The following is a 17,197-nucleotide window of genomic DNA, read 5'->3' as shown; positions in this document are numbered from 1 at the left end:
TGTCTTGTAGAATTGCAAACATCTCACTGGAAACTGCAGTGGAGTCTGCAGAAATGCACCGGGGTAGAGCCAAGGCTCACCTTGTGGAGCAGTGTACATGTCCTGCTGGTTATGCTGGATTGTCCTGTCAGGTACAGAACCTTTTGGGGGCTTAACAGCAAGATCATAGAAGCTACTTAAATGGCCTTAAAAACTCTTTGTACCTTTTACTAGCTCTGACTATACACCTTTGTTTTTTGCTCCCTTACAAACAGAGCTGTGCTCCAGGATACTACAGGGGGAAGCACACGGAGCTCGGTATGAAAGAGCCTCACGCTCTGGTAGCACCTTGTGTGCCCTGCCAGTGCAACAACCACAGTGAAACCTGTGATCAGGAGACTGGCAAGTGTTTGGTATGTACAATTAAAATTGATAGATTCTTGTGTTGCTTTAGCAGGGTAAGTGGATTCTTCATGGATGATAGTCAGTGTGATGCCTTGTCAGAAACAGCTTTGAACAAATGCTTCTCAGAGATTGTTTCCTTGTTTGCTTTTTGTTTTATTAATTTGTGTTGCTTTGTCATCAAGGAGAATGGTTTGGCTGCTGGAAATGTCACTTGAGGTTGCTCTTGATTAAACTGCTGTACCTCTTCTGCTGTATCAGGGATTTCAGGACCTGGTGCTCTGGTTGATGAAAGTGATTACTTGGTGACCGTGCCATTGTGAACTTTGCTGTTTGAAGAGTGTTAATGGCTCAAGTTACACTAGGAGAGGTTTAGGTTGAATATCAGAAGAAGATTCTTCATTGAAAGGATTCTCGAAGACTGAAGAGTCTTTCCAGAGCAAGTGGCTAAAATTCTCACCCCTGGAGGTGTTTAAAAGAGAAGGAAATGTAGTGCTGAGAGACATTGGTTTAGCACCAGACTTGGTAGAGTTAGGTAATGGTTGTACTTGATGATCTAAGAGGTCTTATCTAACCAAAGTGATTATGATTATTTGGACAAAGTATAATTTAGAATCACAGAATCAACCAGGTTGGAAGAGGTTAGGTTGGACATAAGGAGCAAGAACATAAGAACAGGTTTTCTTTTTTCCCCAAAAGGGTTGTCAAGCCCTGGAACAGGATTCCCAAGGAAGTGGTGGCATCCCCATCCCTGGAGGGACTTAAAAACCATGTAGATTTGATGCTGAAAGTCCAAATTGATTGGAAGTGACCTCTAAAATCATCAATTCAAATCATTAACCCAGCACTCTCAGGCATCAGTAAAGTATGTCTCTTAACGCCACATCTACACAGCTTTTCAATACCCCCAGGGGTGGGGATTCCACCACTGCCCTGGGCAGCCTGTTCCAGGCCTTGACAACCCTTTTAGAGAAGAAACTGTTCACCATGTCCAACCTAAACCCCTCCTGGCACCACCTGAGGCCATTTCCTCTTGATGCAATTTAATGTTGTGATATTCATAGCAGTGGCTTTTGCTTAGTACTGCTGACAGATTACTAAGGGTGTGTGAATCCTGAGTGTGCAGGCTCCTTGCTTTGTAGCCTTCAAATGCATTTGCTGGAACACTGGAAACTTTCATCTGGGCATCCTCCTTCATTTTAATTTGCTGGAGGCTTTTTGGTCTCTTTATTTGTTGTTGCTTGTGTGGTTTGCTTGGGTTTGTTGGCTTTGTTTTGTCTTGTTGGCGTGGGGATGGGAGTTGAGAATTTTGGGGGTTTTTTGCTGTGATTTCCTGGCCTGGATTAATAGTAGCAGAAATATATAAACCTTAATGGAAATTTAGAACAGGATTTAGAGTCATAGAATCAAGCAGGTTGGAAGAGACCTCCATGGTCAACCAGGCCAACCTAGTACTCAGCCCTAGCCAATCAACTAGGCCATGGCACTAAGTGCCTCAGCCAGGCTTTGCTTCAACACCTCCAGGGACGGTGCCTCCACCACCTCCCTGGGCAGCCCATTCCAATGCCAATCACTCTCTCTGCCAACAACTTCCTCCTAACATCCAGCCTAGACCTCCCCAACACAACTTGAGACTGTGTCCCCTTGTTCTGTTGCTGCATGCCTGGCAGTAGAGACCAACCCCCACCTGGCTACAGCCTCCCTTCAGGTAGTTGTAGACAGCAATGAGGTCACCCCTGAGCCTCCTCTTCTCCAGGCTAAACACCCCCAGCTCCCTCAGCCTCTCCTCATAGGGTTTGTGCTCCAGGCCTCTCACCAGCTTTGTTGCCCTTCTCTGAGCACAGGTCAGCTTTGCCTGAAGGGCCACTCAGAGAATAAAACATGCTGGAATTCTGCTTATTTTTGCATAAAGGGTTCCTCCACTCAAAGGATGCTGAGCAATATGTAGTGACACACAGAGGTGACCACTGGAAGTTGTATCCATTTATTGACCTGTGTGCTAGTTTAAGCCTAGCTGGGATATTTTAGTGAGAGGAATTAGATTACAGGCTGTGAAAAGGAAATAGTGGTGATGTCTACTTCACTCATAGGCTTGCTGAGATGTATAAAAACAAGAACACAAACATAGATAACAGATTTGCCCTCTGGTTTTGGCTGCCTCCCTTCTAACTCTCTCTAACCTGCTGTGTGACTAATCCCTCTGCTTCCTAACCCCCCTGGCTAATTCTCCAAACTCACCTTGCACATAAGGCAAAGTCTGGGATAAGGTAGAGGGGTGGAAGGGAGGTGGAAGGGTGGTTGAGAGCCCCTCTTGGGGACTCAGGTTTCTGGGAGGGCTGCTGTGTTTCTGCATTACCTTTTTAACTTGTCTATTTCTGTCTATAGCTGTATAGATTGTAAGTACAAGAAAAGCCTGGCTGAGGCACTTAGTGCCATGGTCTAGATGACTGAATAGGGCTGGGTGCTAGGTTGGCCTGGATGATCTTGGAGGTCTCTTCCAACCTGGTTGGTTCTATGACATGCACTTCTATATATTGTGCTAAGCTGTAAATATAAAGCTCCCTTCTAATTTCCAGCTTGGCTGAGTCTAGTCTGGGTGATTTTCACAGGTGTGGGGGGCAGGTAGCACCCAAACCATCACAACTTGGATGGGGAAGATAAAGTTCCTCTTGTTATTGGTGGTGAGTTTAAACTGTCTGAATCCCTCTCTGTGCCTCAGGACTGCAGAGATAACACAGTTGGTGACTACTGCAGTGCTTGTGCCCCAGGCTACTATGGGAGAGTGCTGGGATCTATCAAGGACTGCTCTCTTTGTGCCTGTCCCAGAGCCAACCCTGTCAGGTAACCAACATTTACTAAATGAAATGTATATTTTATCATTCTGAATTCTTTTGTGCCATGTCTCACCTTCTCCTCCCCTAACACTGTGACAGCAGGAGTTAGTTATCATTACACATCCTTAACTTTTAGGCCTTTTAGACATTTAGCTGCTTTAAGAAATGAATGAACTGTTCACAGCTCCTTGTAACTCCTTGAGGTTGTAAAATAAAAAGATTAACTGATAGATAAGTTGTGGTTTTTTCTTCTCCCAAGAGTAGCCACGTAGAATATCTGTAGCTAATACAGTAAGTCACCCTGGCATGTTTTAGTTTCAACTGTGGGTCTCTTTCCTCATTCAAGAAAACAACACTTTTATATTTACCAAGACTCAGGCCACCTCCAGGAACTTTTCATGACATGGATGCTATGGAAAGAACAAGTTCTGGTTTGTCTGAGATGTACAGATCTGTTTGTTTAGTAGAGGAACAGGTAACAGAAGAGAGAAGTCTGAGAGGAGCTCTTTAACTAAAGTTTATAAGTATTTGATGGGTAGGTGTCAAGAAGGTGGTGATTATCTCTCTTCAATCGTGTTCTGTGATAGGACAAAGAGCAATGGATACAAAATGGTGCACAGGAAGCTCCACCTCAACATTAGGGGAAAATTCTTTACTGTAAAGGTGATGGAGCCCTGGAGCAGGCTGCCCAGAGAGGTTGTGGAGTCTCCTCTGGAGAGATTCCAAACTCAGCTGAACATTGTGATCCTGTGCAGCCTTCTGTGGGTGACTCTGCTTTTGCAGAGGGGTTGGACTCAATTCCTTCCCACCCCTTCAATTCTATGGGACTGGGAACTCCAGATTTTGAAAATCAAAATGCAGTGTGTTTTTTTTTTCTCCAGGGGCTTGAAAAATCTGTTTGTTGTTTGCTTTTGGGTAACTGATTCAGGGGCTAACAACTCTGCAGGTCTCAGAGAGATCCTGTAGCCATATCATGTAGCAATTTGTGTGCTCTTGTAGCAATTTGTGTACTCTTCTCCTTTAAAAGGAAGGCCAGAAGGTGCTTTATCATGTTAGACAATGATGGAGTCTCACTGGGAAAGCAAACCCCAAGGAACTTAAAGTACAAATCATAGAGTCCCAGCATGGTAAGGGTTGGAAGGGGTCTCTAGTTGGAATGGGCTGCCCAGGGAGGTGGTGGAGTCGCTGTCCCTGGAGGTGTTCAAGAAAAGCCTGGATTAGGCACTTGGTGCCATGGTCTAGTTGGTTGGACAGGGCTGGGTGCTAAGTTGGACTGGATGATCATGGAAGTCTCTTCCAACCTGGATGAGTCTATGATTCTATGATCTAGTCCAACCCTTTGCTAAAGCAGGGTCACCTGCAGCAGATTGCCCAGAATTGCAGTGTCCAAGTGGGTTTGGAATCTCCCTAGAGAAAGAGACTCCACTACCTCTCTGGACAGCCTGCTCCAATCCTCAAAGTAAAGTTTTTTCTTTCTGTTTATGTGGAATTCCTGAGCACTGCATCAGTTTGAGCAGAGGGTACTGTTGCTTGCAGTATTTAACCTGTGATTGGAGATATTCTCTGCCTTTGTATGGTCCTCCATTTATGCGCTAGCAGATATTTGTTTCTTCTTCCTCCAGTTTTAGTCCCACTTGTGTCCTGAAAGGTGATGAGGATTACCACTGTGATGCTTGTCTCCCAGGATATGAAGGACAGTACTGTGAAAGGTGAGTCCCACATGATGTCTCCTTTTATTCCCAAGGACAGTTTCACTCCTGTGAGCCATATTTGTATCCAGACTACTCAGTGCTCACAAATAGATCTGTGGGCGAGTCCTGAAGGACTTTGATTTGTTAGTTACTCTTAACAAGTCATTTATGAAAAACCTCTCAGTCATCTCAAAGATAATATCTTGTTTCATGATGCTTCTGTCCCAGTATTCATTCACTGCTCCATTCCTCCCTCTGCAGGTGCTCCCTTGGCTATTATGGTGACCCTCAGCTTCCTGGTGGCAGCTGCCAGCCATGTGGATGCAATCCAAGCGGTTCTGTTCACCTCAACTGCGACCGTGGCACTGGCCAGTGCCTGTGCAAGCAAGGTGTGACAGGACAGCTCTGTGAGGAGTGTGAGCCAAGACATCTTCTTGTGGGAGACGAGTGTGTTTGTAGGTGGCTCTTAAATTCATTACTTTCCTAATGAGCTTTGATTTTTGCCAGTGATACTTACATGCACATGGTTGTTCCTTGAATGCTTTTATGATGTCAGGTCTGGTTCTGCCTGTGAAAGGAAAGAAATCTTAACAACTTCATATCTGTAACACCAGGAGGTGGGATTGGAAAGGCCTAGATGTTCAGCCTGAAACGTGCTGTGGATATAGAGGAAACTGCAGTAGGCATCATCACAATGTCAGCTGCAGCAGGCATCATGATGACAGGCAGTTAATCCTTAAAATGGCTTATTTTGGGTTACAGACAAGTTTAAGGAAAGATTTTTTTGCTGTATGTAGCATAGCTTCATTCATTTGAAAGTGCTGAATTCCTCTCATTGCCCTTTTGGATGAGATGTTCCTATAAGGCTACTTCTGGAGTTAACCCAAGTCTGTAGGCGTTCTCCACCGACTTAGAATCATGGAGTCATTAAGGTTGAAAAAGACCTTTAGATCATCAAGTCCAGTCTTCTACCCAAGACCTCCATTCCACCTGTAATTGGTCATATTCCACCAATAATTACAGAACTTTAGAGGTTGGAAGGGACCTCCAGAGATGGAGTCCAACCTCCCTGCCAGGCAGGGTCCCCCAGGGTAGTTTGCACAAGAATGCATCCAGACAGGTTTGGAAAGTCTTCAGAGAAGGAGACTCCACAACCTCCCTGGGCAGTCTGCTCCAGTGCCCTGTCACCCTCACAGTAAAGAAGATTCTGCTCATGTTGAGGTGAAACTGAAGTAGTCATGTAATTCCTTACATTCCATTGAGGACAGGCTACAAGAGTTGGGGCTCTGTAGCCTGATGAAGAGAAGGCTTCGAGGAGACCTTGGAGTGGTCTTCCAGTGTCTGAAGAGGGCCTACAGGAAGGCTGGGGAGGGACTATTTACAAGGTCTTGTAATGATAGGATGAGGAATAATGGGTTTAAACTGGCAGAGGGGAGATTTAAACTAGATGTTAGGAAGAAGTTCCTTAAAGTGAGGATGGTGAGACACTGGCACAGGTTGCCCAGGGAGGTTGTGGCTGCTCCCTCCCTGGAGGTGTTCAAGGCCAGGTTGGATGATACCTTGAGTGACTTGTTCTAGTGGGAGGTGTCCCTGCTTATGGCAGGGGATTTGAACTGGTTGAGCTTTGAGGTCCTTCCAACTTAGACCATTCCATGATTCTTATTAGTCATGTAATTACTTATGGGATAGAGATAGATAACAGAAGGGCATAGGAAGTAGGGAAATATTTCACAATGAATTAGGATTTACAACTTGGGCAGCCTACAGGTTGTAGATGTGGTACAGAGAGACATTTAGTGTTGACCTCTTAGTACTGGGATAAGGGTTGGATTTGATGATCTTAAAGGTCTCTTCCCACCAAAACGATTCTATAAGTTTGCTCTAAGTGAAAAAAAAACAAACAAAAATCTCAGAGAATAAAGGGAATTAGACTGCTTGAATTTCCTTTCTTCCCAACATTTTTGAGTGAGTGACAGTGGCATCACACTGATTTCTGATGATATGGCTAAATAGGCTCAACCAACTTATCAACAGCAAGCAGGAAAATAGCCAGCAGGGTCAATAGGACTTGGATATGTTCTGTTGTAAAGAGAATGCTTGGAATAGGTCAGTCAATAGGGCTTGGATATGTTCTATTGTAAAGAGAATGCTTGGAATAGGTCAGTCAATAGGACCTGGATATGTTCTGTTGTAACGAGAATGCTTGGAATAGGTCAGTCAATAGGGCTTGGATATGTTCTATTGTAAAGAGAATGCTTGGAATAGGTCAGTCAATAGGGCTTGGATATGTTCTATTGTAAAGAGAATGCTTGGAATAGGTCAGTCAATAGGACCTGGATATGTTCTGTTGTAACGAGAATGCTTGGAATAGGTCAGTCAATAGGGCTTGGATATGTTCTATTGTAAAGAGAATGCTTGGAATAGGTCAGTCAATAGGGCTTGGATATGTTCTGTTGTAAAGAGAATGCTTGGAATAGGTCAGTCAATGGGGCTTGGATATGTTCTGTTGTAAAGAGAATGCTTGGAATAGGTCAGTCAATGGGGCTTGGATATGTTCTATTGTAAAGAGAATGCTTGGAATAGGTCAGTCAATAGGGCTTGGATATGTTCTGTTGTAAAGAGAATGCTTGGAATAGGTCAGTCAATGGGGCTTGGATATGTTCTATTGTAAAGAGAATGCTTGGAATAGGTCAGTCAATAGGGCCTGGATATGTTCTGTTGGAAAGGGAATGCTTGGAATAGGTTAGTAGGGCTTGGATATGTTCTGTTGTAAAGAGAATGCTTGGAATAGGTCAGTCAATAGGGCTTGGATATGTTCTGTTGTAAAGAGAATGCTTGGAATAGGTCCACTTTTGAGGTAGGAAGGGGAGGGCAATCCTACAAAAGTGGATACTCAGAATCACTCTGAACTCACACTGCTGTGTGAATCAAAATAAATGTCAGGATTGGGTGGCTTCTTTTAATGCCAGTGTTTCTTCTTCTTCTTCAAATGGTTTCTTTAGCTTGTGATGACAACTGCACAGGAGTCCTTTTAACCAGTCTGGATAACCTCAACAAGGCCATTCTTTCAGTGAACCTCACTGGTGTTGTCCGTGCACCCTATGGAATATTGTTGGAGCTGGAGAATGCAACCAAACATCTGAAGGTGAAAGAAACTCACAAATACCAAAAATACTGAAAGTGTCCAACACTGAAACAGTCCATCTGGCTTTTTTTGTCCTGAGGACACATTCAGGCTGCTTATGGCAAGCTTTCCTTCCAGCTTTTCTCCCACTTAAAGCATGACAAACCACATTTTATGGTTCTAGAAGGTCTGAGCACTTCAGTAGTTCTGAGTTTCCTAGCTAAAAAGTCTTCTGCTTTACATACTTAGATGTATTTGGTGTCCAATCCTGGGTTTTTGAACTGGAAAACCTTGTGCTTGGCATTTGCCATCCTATTCTGGGTTTTTGAACTGGAAAACCTTGTGCTTGGCATTTGCCATCCTATTCTGGGTTTTTGAACTGGGAAGCCTTTCTGCTCTTTATCCCAAGAGGCTCAAGAGCTTTGACTTTTGCTTCTCTTTCACTTGTTCTTTGCTCATGCTGAAGAAAACGACTTGGAAATTCCCATTTGACACAATGCTGCTGGATGATCTTCTGTGTGTTACTCCTTTAAAACTGTGGGTGGGAGGAAATTGTATTTATTAATGTGTTGGCTCTGGAACATCTAAAATGTAAAAATAACCTTTCCCAAGCTTGCTGTCCTCTACAGAAATGCTGTAAACCTTCTTTGCATCTGTAGAGGAAAGTCAAGTGCATGCCTTGACTGTATGAAAGTACATGTGTCTGCAATGGCTTGTTTAGTGCCATACAGAGCAGTTCTGAGGTAACCTTGAAGCCAAATACAGCCTGGTATCTTCTCTTATTGGTGAGAAGATCTGCAGGGCTTCCTGTGTTGCCTCACTGTGTCTGGAGAGGCCAAATTCTGAACTCCTGAGTGCTGTGCACTGGGTTTTAACATGGAAACATACAGCTCTCCAGGGTCATCCTCACAGATATTCCCTGGATGCAGCTCTTCTAGAAGAGCAGCAGGTGTGTAACAGGATGGAAGCATTTAGTTTGATAGGGGCTTGGAACCTCTCAAAGGCTGAGAAACCTGGAGCTGTTTAGCCTGGAGAAGAGCAGACCAAGAGGGAATTTCCTCAATGCTCAGCAAGAGCTAAAGGGTGAAGGTCAAGAGGATGGGGCCAGACTCTTTCCAATGATGCTCACTGATAGGACGAGGGGCAACAAGCACAAACTGGAACCCAGGAGGTTCCATTTGAATGTAAGGAAAAATCTAATGTCTTTGAAGATAATGGAGGCCTGGATCAGGCTGCCCAGAGAAGTTGTGGAATCTCCTTCTCTAGAGAGATTGCAAACACACCTGAATATTTCAATCCTGGGCAACCTACTCTAGATGACCCTGCTTTATCAAGCTAATTAGACTAGATGATCTCCAGAGGTCCTTTGCAACCCCCACTGGGATTCTTTGATTTGTGCCACTCAGACTGTGGAGAAATTGAGAATCAGGAAAGCAGAAATTTTGCTTCCTTTTACTTGATTGAAAGTACAGCATGGCTGAATCTTTGTTATTCAAACTTATATTCTCTCATGTGCTCTGCAAGTCATTTAAAAGCATATAAAATAAACCAAATGTGCATAGTTTCTTTCTTCTCAGAACATTTGTGGACACACAACAAAGCCTTTAAACTACAGTATGTTGTTTTGTTTCTTCTTCTTCCTTGTAGGGGTCTCTAGTTCCTAAAGAAGATCCAACTTACTCATTAGCTACAGCAAAAGAAAGTCTTCAGAGTTTATCAGGAGGAATTGATCAGCTGCTTGAAGAAGTGAGTGTTGGCTTCTTTATTCTCAGCCTTTCCTAGCATGATGCATAACTGCCTGAGAGCTGTTTGGAAATTCTCTTATATCTGTAGAGTTCAGTGAACTAATTCAGTCCATCCTGTAGCCTTTCTGAGGAGGGGAGTTAGTGTCTGTGGGATCCTTCTGTTAACTGCAGTGCTTTATGGTATTCTACAGGAGATTTCTCAAGGAAGAGTTTGCAGCCAGGTTGAGCTCAACCTGTTCTCATAAGTAATATGCAGTAGAACAGGAGGAAGTGGCCTCAAGCTGCACCAGGGGAGGTTTAAGTTGAACATTATGAATAATTTCTTCCCCAAAAGTGTTGTCAAGCCCGGGAACAGCCTACCTAGGAAAGTGGTGGAGTCCCAACCCTTGGAGTGATTTTTTTTGATGTAGGACTGAAGGTTTGATGGCTGCAGCCAGGTGGGGTTGGTCTCTTCTGCCAGGCAACCAGCAATAGAACAAGGGGACACAGTCTCAAGTTGTGCCAGGGGAGGTCTAGGCTGGATGTTAGGAGGAAGTTGTTGGCAGAGAGAGCAGCAATAGAACAAGGGGACACATTCTCAAGTTGTGCTGGGGAGGTCTAGGCTGGATGTTAGGAGGAAGTTGTTGGCAGAGAGAGTGATTGGCATTGGAATGGGCTGCCCAGGGAGGTGGTGGAGTCACCATCCCTGGAGGTGTTCGAGAAAAGCCTGGCTGAGGCACTTAGTGCCATGGTCTGGTTGATTGTCTGGGGCTGGGTGCTAGGTTGGCCTGGCTGATCTTGGAGGTCTCTTCCAACCTGGTTGCTTCTATGACTCTATGATTTCTGAGTCAGCTGAGACTTAGTCTACGAAAAAGACCCCATTGAGAATACTTTATGAGAGGCACCAATATTTGGAGGGTGTGGGGGTTAAATGTCATGAATTAACCAGTGCTTTAGGAGAGCTGTCAAAAATGATCTCTGCTTTTATTCTAGTCCTCTAGATTTTTGAAAAAAGCTTGGCAGCTTGACACAATGACCCAAGAAACCAGGAATAAAACTCAGGAACTGACTGGCTTTATCAGCACCATACATACAACCATCAAAGGTATCCTACTTTGAAGATACTTCCACTTTCTTGCAGCACTTAGAAAGTTATTTCCTTATCAGCTCTTAACATGGGAGGTACTGCAGTTTGTGCAAAGGGTTCAATGCATTCCTTTGCTTAATGGTATGACTAAATTGTTTGTTCTCTTACATAGTGCTTGCTGAAGTTGCCATGTCACTCAATGAAACACTGGGCCTAGACCTTCCCCTGTCAAATGCTACATCTCAGAGCCTGCAGGATGATATTTCTGCCTTTGTCAACGCATTGCGCAGGAAAGATTTTGTTCAGCATCACCACAACGCTACCAGTGTCCTAAAGTAAGTGTTCAGCATCCCCACAGTGCTACTAGTGTCCTAAAGTAAGTGTTCAGCATCCCCACAGTGCTACCAGTGTCCTAAAGTAAGTGTTCAGTGTCCCCACAGTGCTACTAGTGTCCTAAAGTAAGTGTTCAGCATCCCCACAGTGCTCCCTACCAGTGTCCTAAAGTAAGTGTTCAGCATCCCCACGGTGCTACCAGTGTCCTAAAGTAAGTGTTCAGCATCCCCACGGTGCTACCAGTGTCCTAAAGTAAGTGTTCAGCATCCCCACGGTGCTACCAGTGTCCTAAAGTAAGTGTTCAGCATCCCCACAGTGCTCCCTACCAGTGTCCTAAAGTAAGTGTTCAGCATCCCCACAGTGCTCCCTACCAGTGTCCTAAAGTAAGTGTTCAGCATCCCCACGGTGCTACCAGTGTCCTAAAGTAAGTGTTCAGCATCCCCACGGTGCCACCAGTGTCCTAAAGTAAGTGTTCAGCATCCCCACGGTGCTCCCTACCAGTGTCCTAAAGTAAGTGTTCAGCATCCCCACGGTGCTACCTACCAGTGTCCTAAAGTAAGTGTCATCTTCTACTGGAAAACCTGATTTGGCATCTCTTTACTGTGCAATGCTGCTTTTGGAGAGAGATCTGGGGATTCATTGTCATTTGAGTAAGGATCACATAGATTTGCAAACCACAGTGATCCTCCCTCTGTGCTCGGCACTGCCGAGGCTGCACCTTGAATACCAGGTTCAGTTTTAGGCCACTCGCTGCAAGAAGGTCATTGGGGCACTGGAGTGTGTCTGGAGAAGTGCAATGAAGCTGGTGAAAGGTCTGGAGAATTGATCTAGGGAGGAGTGGGTGAGGGAACTGTGCTTGTTCAGCCTGGAGAAAAGGTGGCTGAGGGGAGATCTTCTCACTGCCTGAAAGGAAGTTGTACTGAAGCGCATGTTGGTCTCTTCTCTCATGTGACAAGCAATAGGACAAGAGGAAATGGTCTTGAGTTGTGCCAGGGGAGGTTCAGCTTGGATGTGAGGATCATTTTCTTCCCCAAAAGTGTTGTGAAGCCATGGAACAGGCTTCCTAGGGCGATGGTGGAGCCCCCATGCTTTGCAAGATTGAAAAGCCATGTAGATGTGATACCGAGGGGCATGACTTAGTGATGACCTAGCAGTGCTGGGTTAATGGTTGGACTCAACCATCTTAAAGGTGTCTTCCACCCAAAACAATTCTATGGTTCTGTGATCCTATGAATACAAAGCATTTCTTTCAGCATTCTGAACTGCTGTTTGAAGAGTTCATTCTGTTGCTTTGATTTGTCCCCAGTTCAAGGCTATGAAAAACTACCACTTGCACTCATCATTAGTGCTTATTGCCATAACTGGCAGGATAAATTATTGACTGTTCCAACAGTCTGCACATTTTTGTTGCAGCTTCAGAAATACTAAGGCTTGCCCAGAAGCTGTGAGAACATTAACATTGGCTTCAAGGGAAAAAGATTTAGAGCAAAGTGGAATAATTCTGGGAATCAGACTTTTCTCTAAGTGCTTAGGCAGGGTGGAATGTTTATGTTGTTAGCATGTCTGATTTTGTTCAACAGACTCCTCTGCTTGTCCTTGTGCTGCAGATTAAATCATAGAGAAGCTAAATTGATATGAAAATGGGCTAGAAATGTATCATTTGGATCTGTATTTATTAGGAACTACAAATAGCTTTTTTTGTAGCACTTGAAAGATGTCTCCAAACATAACTGTTGCATAGTAACAGAGTGTTCTGACTTCCAACATCAGTTTCTGAGCCGTGACACAAGGCATTTGTAAATTAACTTTCTCAATTAGAGGCTCTGCTGAAATTTCTGGAACTTCTCTGATAAGTGTCCTTTGACAGATGGAAGAAGACAGTTAATGATAGAAGAGTGTTTGCTCTGCAGAAATTATCATGCAGTGCAGCTGGAAATTCAAAGCTGATGAAAAGAAGCAGCTTGCCAGTCCATTTTGCAGGGAGCAGGAGTTACCAGATGGCTCACAGTGGATCGAGCTGGAGATGACATAAGGTTAAGCAACATTCACATGCAGACTGGTGGGGGTTGGAAGGGACCTCTGGACATCATCTAGTCCAATCCCCCTGCTGAAACAAGGTCACCCACAGCAGGTTGCAAAGGATTGCAATGTCCAAGTGAATCAATCCAGAGGAGACTCCACAACCTCTATGAGGAGAGGCTGAGGGAGCAGGGGTTTGTTTATCCTGGAGAAGAGGAGGCTCAGGGGGGACCTCATTGCTGTCTACAACTACCTGAAGGGAGGCTGTAACCAGGTGGGGGTTGGTCTCTTCTGCCAGGCAAGCAACAACAGAACAAGGGGACACAGTCTCAAGTTGTGCCAGGGGAGGTCTAGGCTGGATGTTAGGAGGAAGTTGTTGGCAGAGAGAGTGATTGGCATTGAAATGGGCTGCCCAGGGAGGTGGTGGAGTCACCGTCCCTGGAGGTGTTGAAGCAAAGCCTGGATGAGGCACTTAGTGCCATGGTCTGGTTGACTGGGTAGGGCTGGGTGCTAGGTTGGACTGGATGATCTAGGAGGTCTCTTCCAACCTGGTTGATTCTATGATTCTCTCTGGGCAGCCTGCTCCAGGGCTCCAGCACCCTCACAGGAAGGAAGCTTTTCCCCATATTCAAGAAGGCAAATGGTCTCCTGGGGTGCATTAATAAGAGTGTGGCCAGCAAGCTGAGGGAGGTTCTTCACCTACCTCTATTCTGCCCTAGTGAGGCTGCATCTGGAGTCCTGCTCCAGTTCTGGGTTCCCCAGTTCAAGACAGACAAGGAACTACTGGGGACACTCCAGCAGATGGTACAAAGATGCTGAGAGGACTACTAAAAAAAAATCTCTGAGGGTGAAAAGCTGAGAGTTCTGGGACTGTTTAGCTGGAAAAGAGCAGCCTGAGAGGGGATCTTATCAATGCTCATCAAGAGCTAAAGGATGCAGGCCAAGAGGATGAGGCCAGACTGTTTTCAGTGGTGCCCATGGACAGGACAGGGGACAACAGACACAAACTAAAACACGCAGGAGGTTCCATCTGAACGTAATTAGAAACTTTTTTTGGTGTGAGGAGCTTTTTGCTGGAGCCCTGGAGCAGGCTGCCCAGAGAATCTCTGAAATCTCATTCTCTGTAGAGATTGCAAACCCACCTGGACATTGTGTTCCTGTGCAACGTGCTGTGGGTGACCCTACGTTAGTAGGAGAGTTTGACTAGTTGATCTCCAGAAGTCCCTTCCAACCACCAGCACATTGGGATTCTGTGATGCTAACCCCTTTCTCCTCTAGTCACCACATACAAAGTTTTGTGACCTGTATCACTGCTCTCTCCCTCAGGCAGTCATCTTCTGGTGTGGTAAGATGAGCATCCAGCTATACATATGTTTTTAGAGAGGCATTGCAGACCTTTACATGATGATGCATGTACATGAATTTAATGCAGCCCCATTTCTTCTTCTTCTGTGCTCATTCATTTTCTGATTCCTCTCTTTGCCAGAGCTGCAGAAAATTTGCTGATCCAGATTCAGAAGGACTATCTTAAACCCCAGCAGGAGCTTGGTGAGCTAAAGAGGGACACAAAGCAGCTCTTAGCAAAACACAACAGCAGGCTGCAAGATGCCCAGGAGCTGGTGAATGAGGCTCTCACTAACATCAATGAGACCAGTCGTTTGTTCCCTCTTATCTCCAGCAACCTGGCTGAGTTAAATGTGAGTCTGGACAATCAGTAGTGCTGCATAGAAAATGTGAGGTGTTTAAAAGCAGCTTTTTAGACTTTACTAAAATACTACATCTTTAAACATGTGAGTATTTGCAATTAAACTCAAAGCAAACCAGACTCCTGTTTAGAAACAGAAGGAAGTTCTTGTGCTATGAACTCATTTGCACTAGCTGACTTTACAGACTTGGTTTATGCTGCAGGACAAAAAACTGACTGTAAAGGAAGGTGAAGAAGTCTCAACTGCACTCATCAAAGATGGGAAGGTGCTGGTGAATGCTGCTGCTGCTCTTGCCCAAGATGTAAAGAACTCGACATCTGTAAGTTCTTGGTTTTAACATCCTCTTTAATGATGTCAGGTGTGTTTTGCCTTGGAAAGAAAGTAAGAAGAAACCTTTTTATTGTGCAGAACCTGGAGGCCCACCAGGATGAGTTTGTCCTATGGAGCACCAAGCTGCGACACCACGTGGATGAGCTGGTGATGCAGATGTCCGTGAGAGGAGTGCTTGACCTGGTGTACAGAGCTGAGGAGCATGCTGCCCAGGTCCAAAGACTTGCAGATGCACTGGAGAGGTGATAAACTCAAGAAATATGAAACTGGGAGAGATTTTATAGCAGCCAGCAGGTTGAGGGAGGTCATTCTGCCCCTCCATACTGGCTGAGACCCCACCTGGGGTACTGTATCCTGCTCTGAAATCTCCAAAATGAGGACATGGAACTGTTAGAGCAGGTCCAGAGGAGGTTATGGAGATGGTCGAAGGGCTGAAGCACCCCTTGTATGAAGACAGGCTGAGAGAGTTGGGGTTGTTCAGTCTGAAGAAGAAAAGGCACTGGGGAGACCTTAGAGCAGCCTTCCAGTTTTTAAAGTGAGATACGGGAAAGCTGCAGAGGGACTCGTTACAAAGACACAGAGTGACAGGATGAGGGCTAGGAAGAAACTGGTGGACATTAGTGGATATTCTCCCCATTGGAAGAATATGGAGATGCCCTGAAACAGGTTGTCCAAAGAAGTTGTGGAGTCTCCAGCCCTGCAGTTGTTCAAAGGCAGGTTGAGTGGGGCTTTGAGCAACCTTATCTAGTAGGGGAAGTGTCATACTCATGACAGGGGTGTTGGCCTAGATGATCTTTAAAGGCTCCTTCCAATTGAAACCATTCAGTGGTCCATTTTTATTCCTTATTCAAAGTGCTTTTTGCTTTTAACATGGTGTTCCTCTATTCACTGATGTGGAGGAGGTGATTGATGTTTCCTGTGGTTGATTGACACAGCAGGCAGTGATTACCTAGTTAATATGTCACGGTATGCCTTGAACGGGACTGCTTCTTTGACAGCGTCCCTCTGAGGCTCACCCAGAAGGTGTCTCTGCTGTGCCTCCGTTGTTGCTGCTTTCAGTACACCTTGCAGAAAGGAGTGGGTTCCAATCTTGGCTGCACTCAACTTCCCACTTAGAATTTGAAAGCTGGGAAGTCATTCCCATCAATTCCTTCATAAGACAGAGCATGAAACCTTCGTGGTATTTTTCCAGATATTCCACTTGAAACTGTAGAATCATAAAATGGTCTGGGTTGGAAGGGACCTCCAAAGGTCATTTAATCCAATCTCCTCTGTAGTAAGCAGGGACATCAGCTACATGAGGTTCCCCAGAGCCCTGTTGAGCCTCACCTTGGATATCTCCAGGGATGGGGCCTCAACCACTTCCCTGGGCAACCTGTTCCAGTGTTCCACTACCCTCATGGTAAAGAGCTTGTTCCTGACATCCAATCAAAATCTGCTCTTCTCTAATTTGAAGCCATTGCCATTTGTCCCTGTCACTACAGGCCTTTGTAAACAGTTCCTCTCCATCCTTCTTGTGGGCCCCCTTCAGGTACTGGAAGGTCATTATTAGGTGTTCCTGGAGCCTTCTCTTCTCCAGGCTGAAGAATCCCAGCTGCCTCAGCCTGTCAATGGATTTAAAGAGTGCTTTAAAGACAAGAATTCAGAGATATTCCACTTCAGTTGGAAGTTAATTTTGCATTCCAGGAATCCTTCTAAGATTCTTGCTGCTTTGTCTTTGTAAGTCAGCAGACGTGTGTTAAAAGTTAAATCATATCAGATTGGAAGGTTTATGTCTACTCTTGAGTCTTGCTCTGAGTAACAGAGGAACTCTTCACTGCAGCTAGATAAATGTAAGAAAGGAAAATGCAATGCAAAATGGCTTTTGGATGCTTATCATTTCCTCTATCCTGTATTTCTTTAGTTTTGAGCTCCGTCAAGGAGCCTGTTCCTCTTCTGATTCTGTGATGTGTTTTGTTCAAGTCAATA

General features: G+C 44.9%; 1 protein-coding gene across 1 annotated transcript in view; it reads left to right on the top strand.

The window, feature by feature from the left end:
* Positions 1 to 17,197, top strand: part of LAMA1 (laminin subunit alpha 1) — a 143,052-nt gene that overhangs the window by 80,229 nt on the left and 45,626 nt on the right. The window contains exons 28-39 of the mRNA XM_064150177.1: positions 11 to 131; positions 255 to 392; positions 3,101 to 3,222; positions 4,838 to 4,924; positions 5,168 to 5,361; positions 7,909 to 8,051; positions 9,678 to 9,776; positions 10,748 to 10,859; positions 11,014 to 11,176; positions 14,680 to 14,890; positions 15,102 to 15,218; positions 15,308 to 15,471. Coding sequence (XP_064006247.1) covers positions 11 to 131; positions 255 to 392; positions 3,101 to 3,222; positions 4,838 to 4,924; positions 5,168 to 5,361; positions 7,909 to 8,051; positions 9,678 to 9,776; positions 10,748 to 10,859; positions 11,014 to 11,176; positions 14,680 to 14,890; positions 15,102 to 15,218; positions 15,308 to 15,471 — 1,671 coding nt within the window. The remainder of the gene's footprint in view (positions 1 to 10; positions 132 to 254; positions 393 to 3,100; positions 3,223 to 4,837; positions 4,925 to 5,167; positions 5,362 to 7,908; positions 8,052 to 9,677; positions 9,777 to 10,747; positions 10,860 to 11,013; positions 11,177 to 14,679; positions 14,891 to 15,101; positions 15,219 to 15,307; positions 15,472 to 17,197) is intronic.

The sequence above is a fragment of the Pogoniulus pusillus genome, chromosome 10 (assembly GCF_015220805.1).
Source record: "Pogoniulus pusillus isolate bPogPus1 chromosome 10, bPogPus1.pri, whole genome shotgun sequence".
Classification (NCBI taxonomy): domain Eukaryota; kingdom Metazoa; phylum Chordata; class Aves; order Piciformes; family Lybiidae; genus Pogoniulus; species Pogoniulus pusillus.
This window is presented reverse-complemented; position numbering and strand designations above follow the sequence as displayed.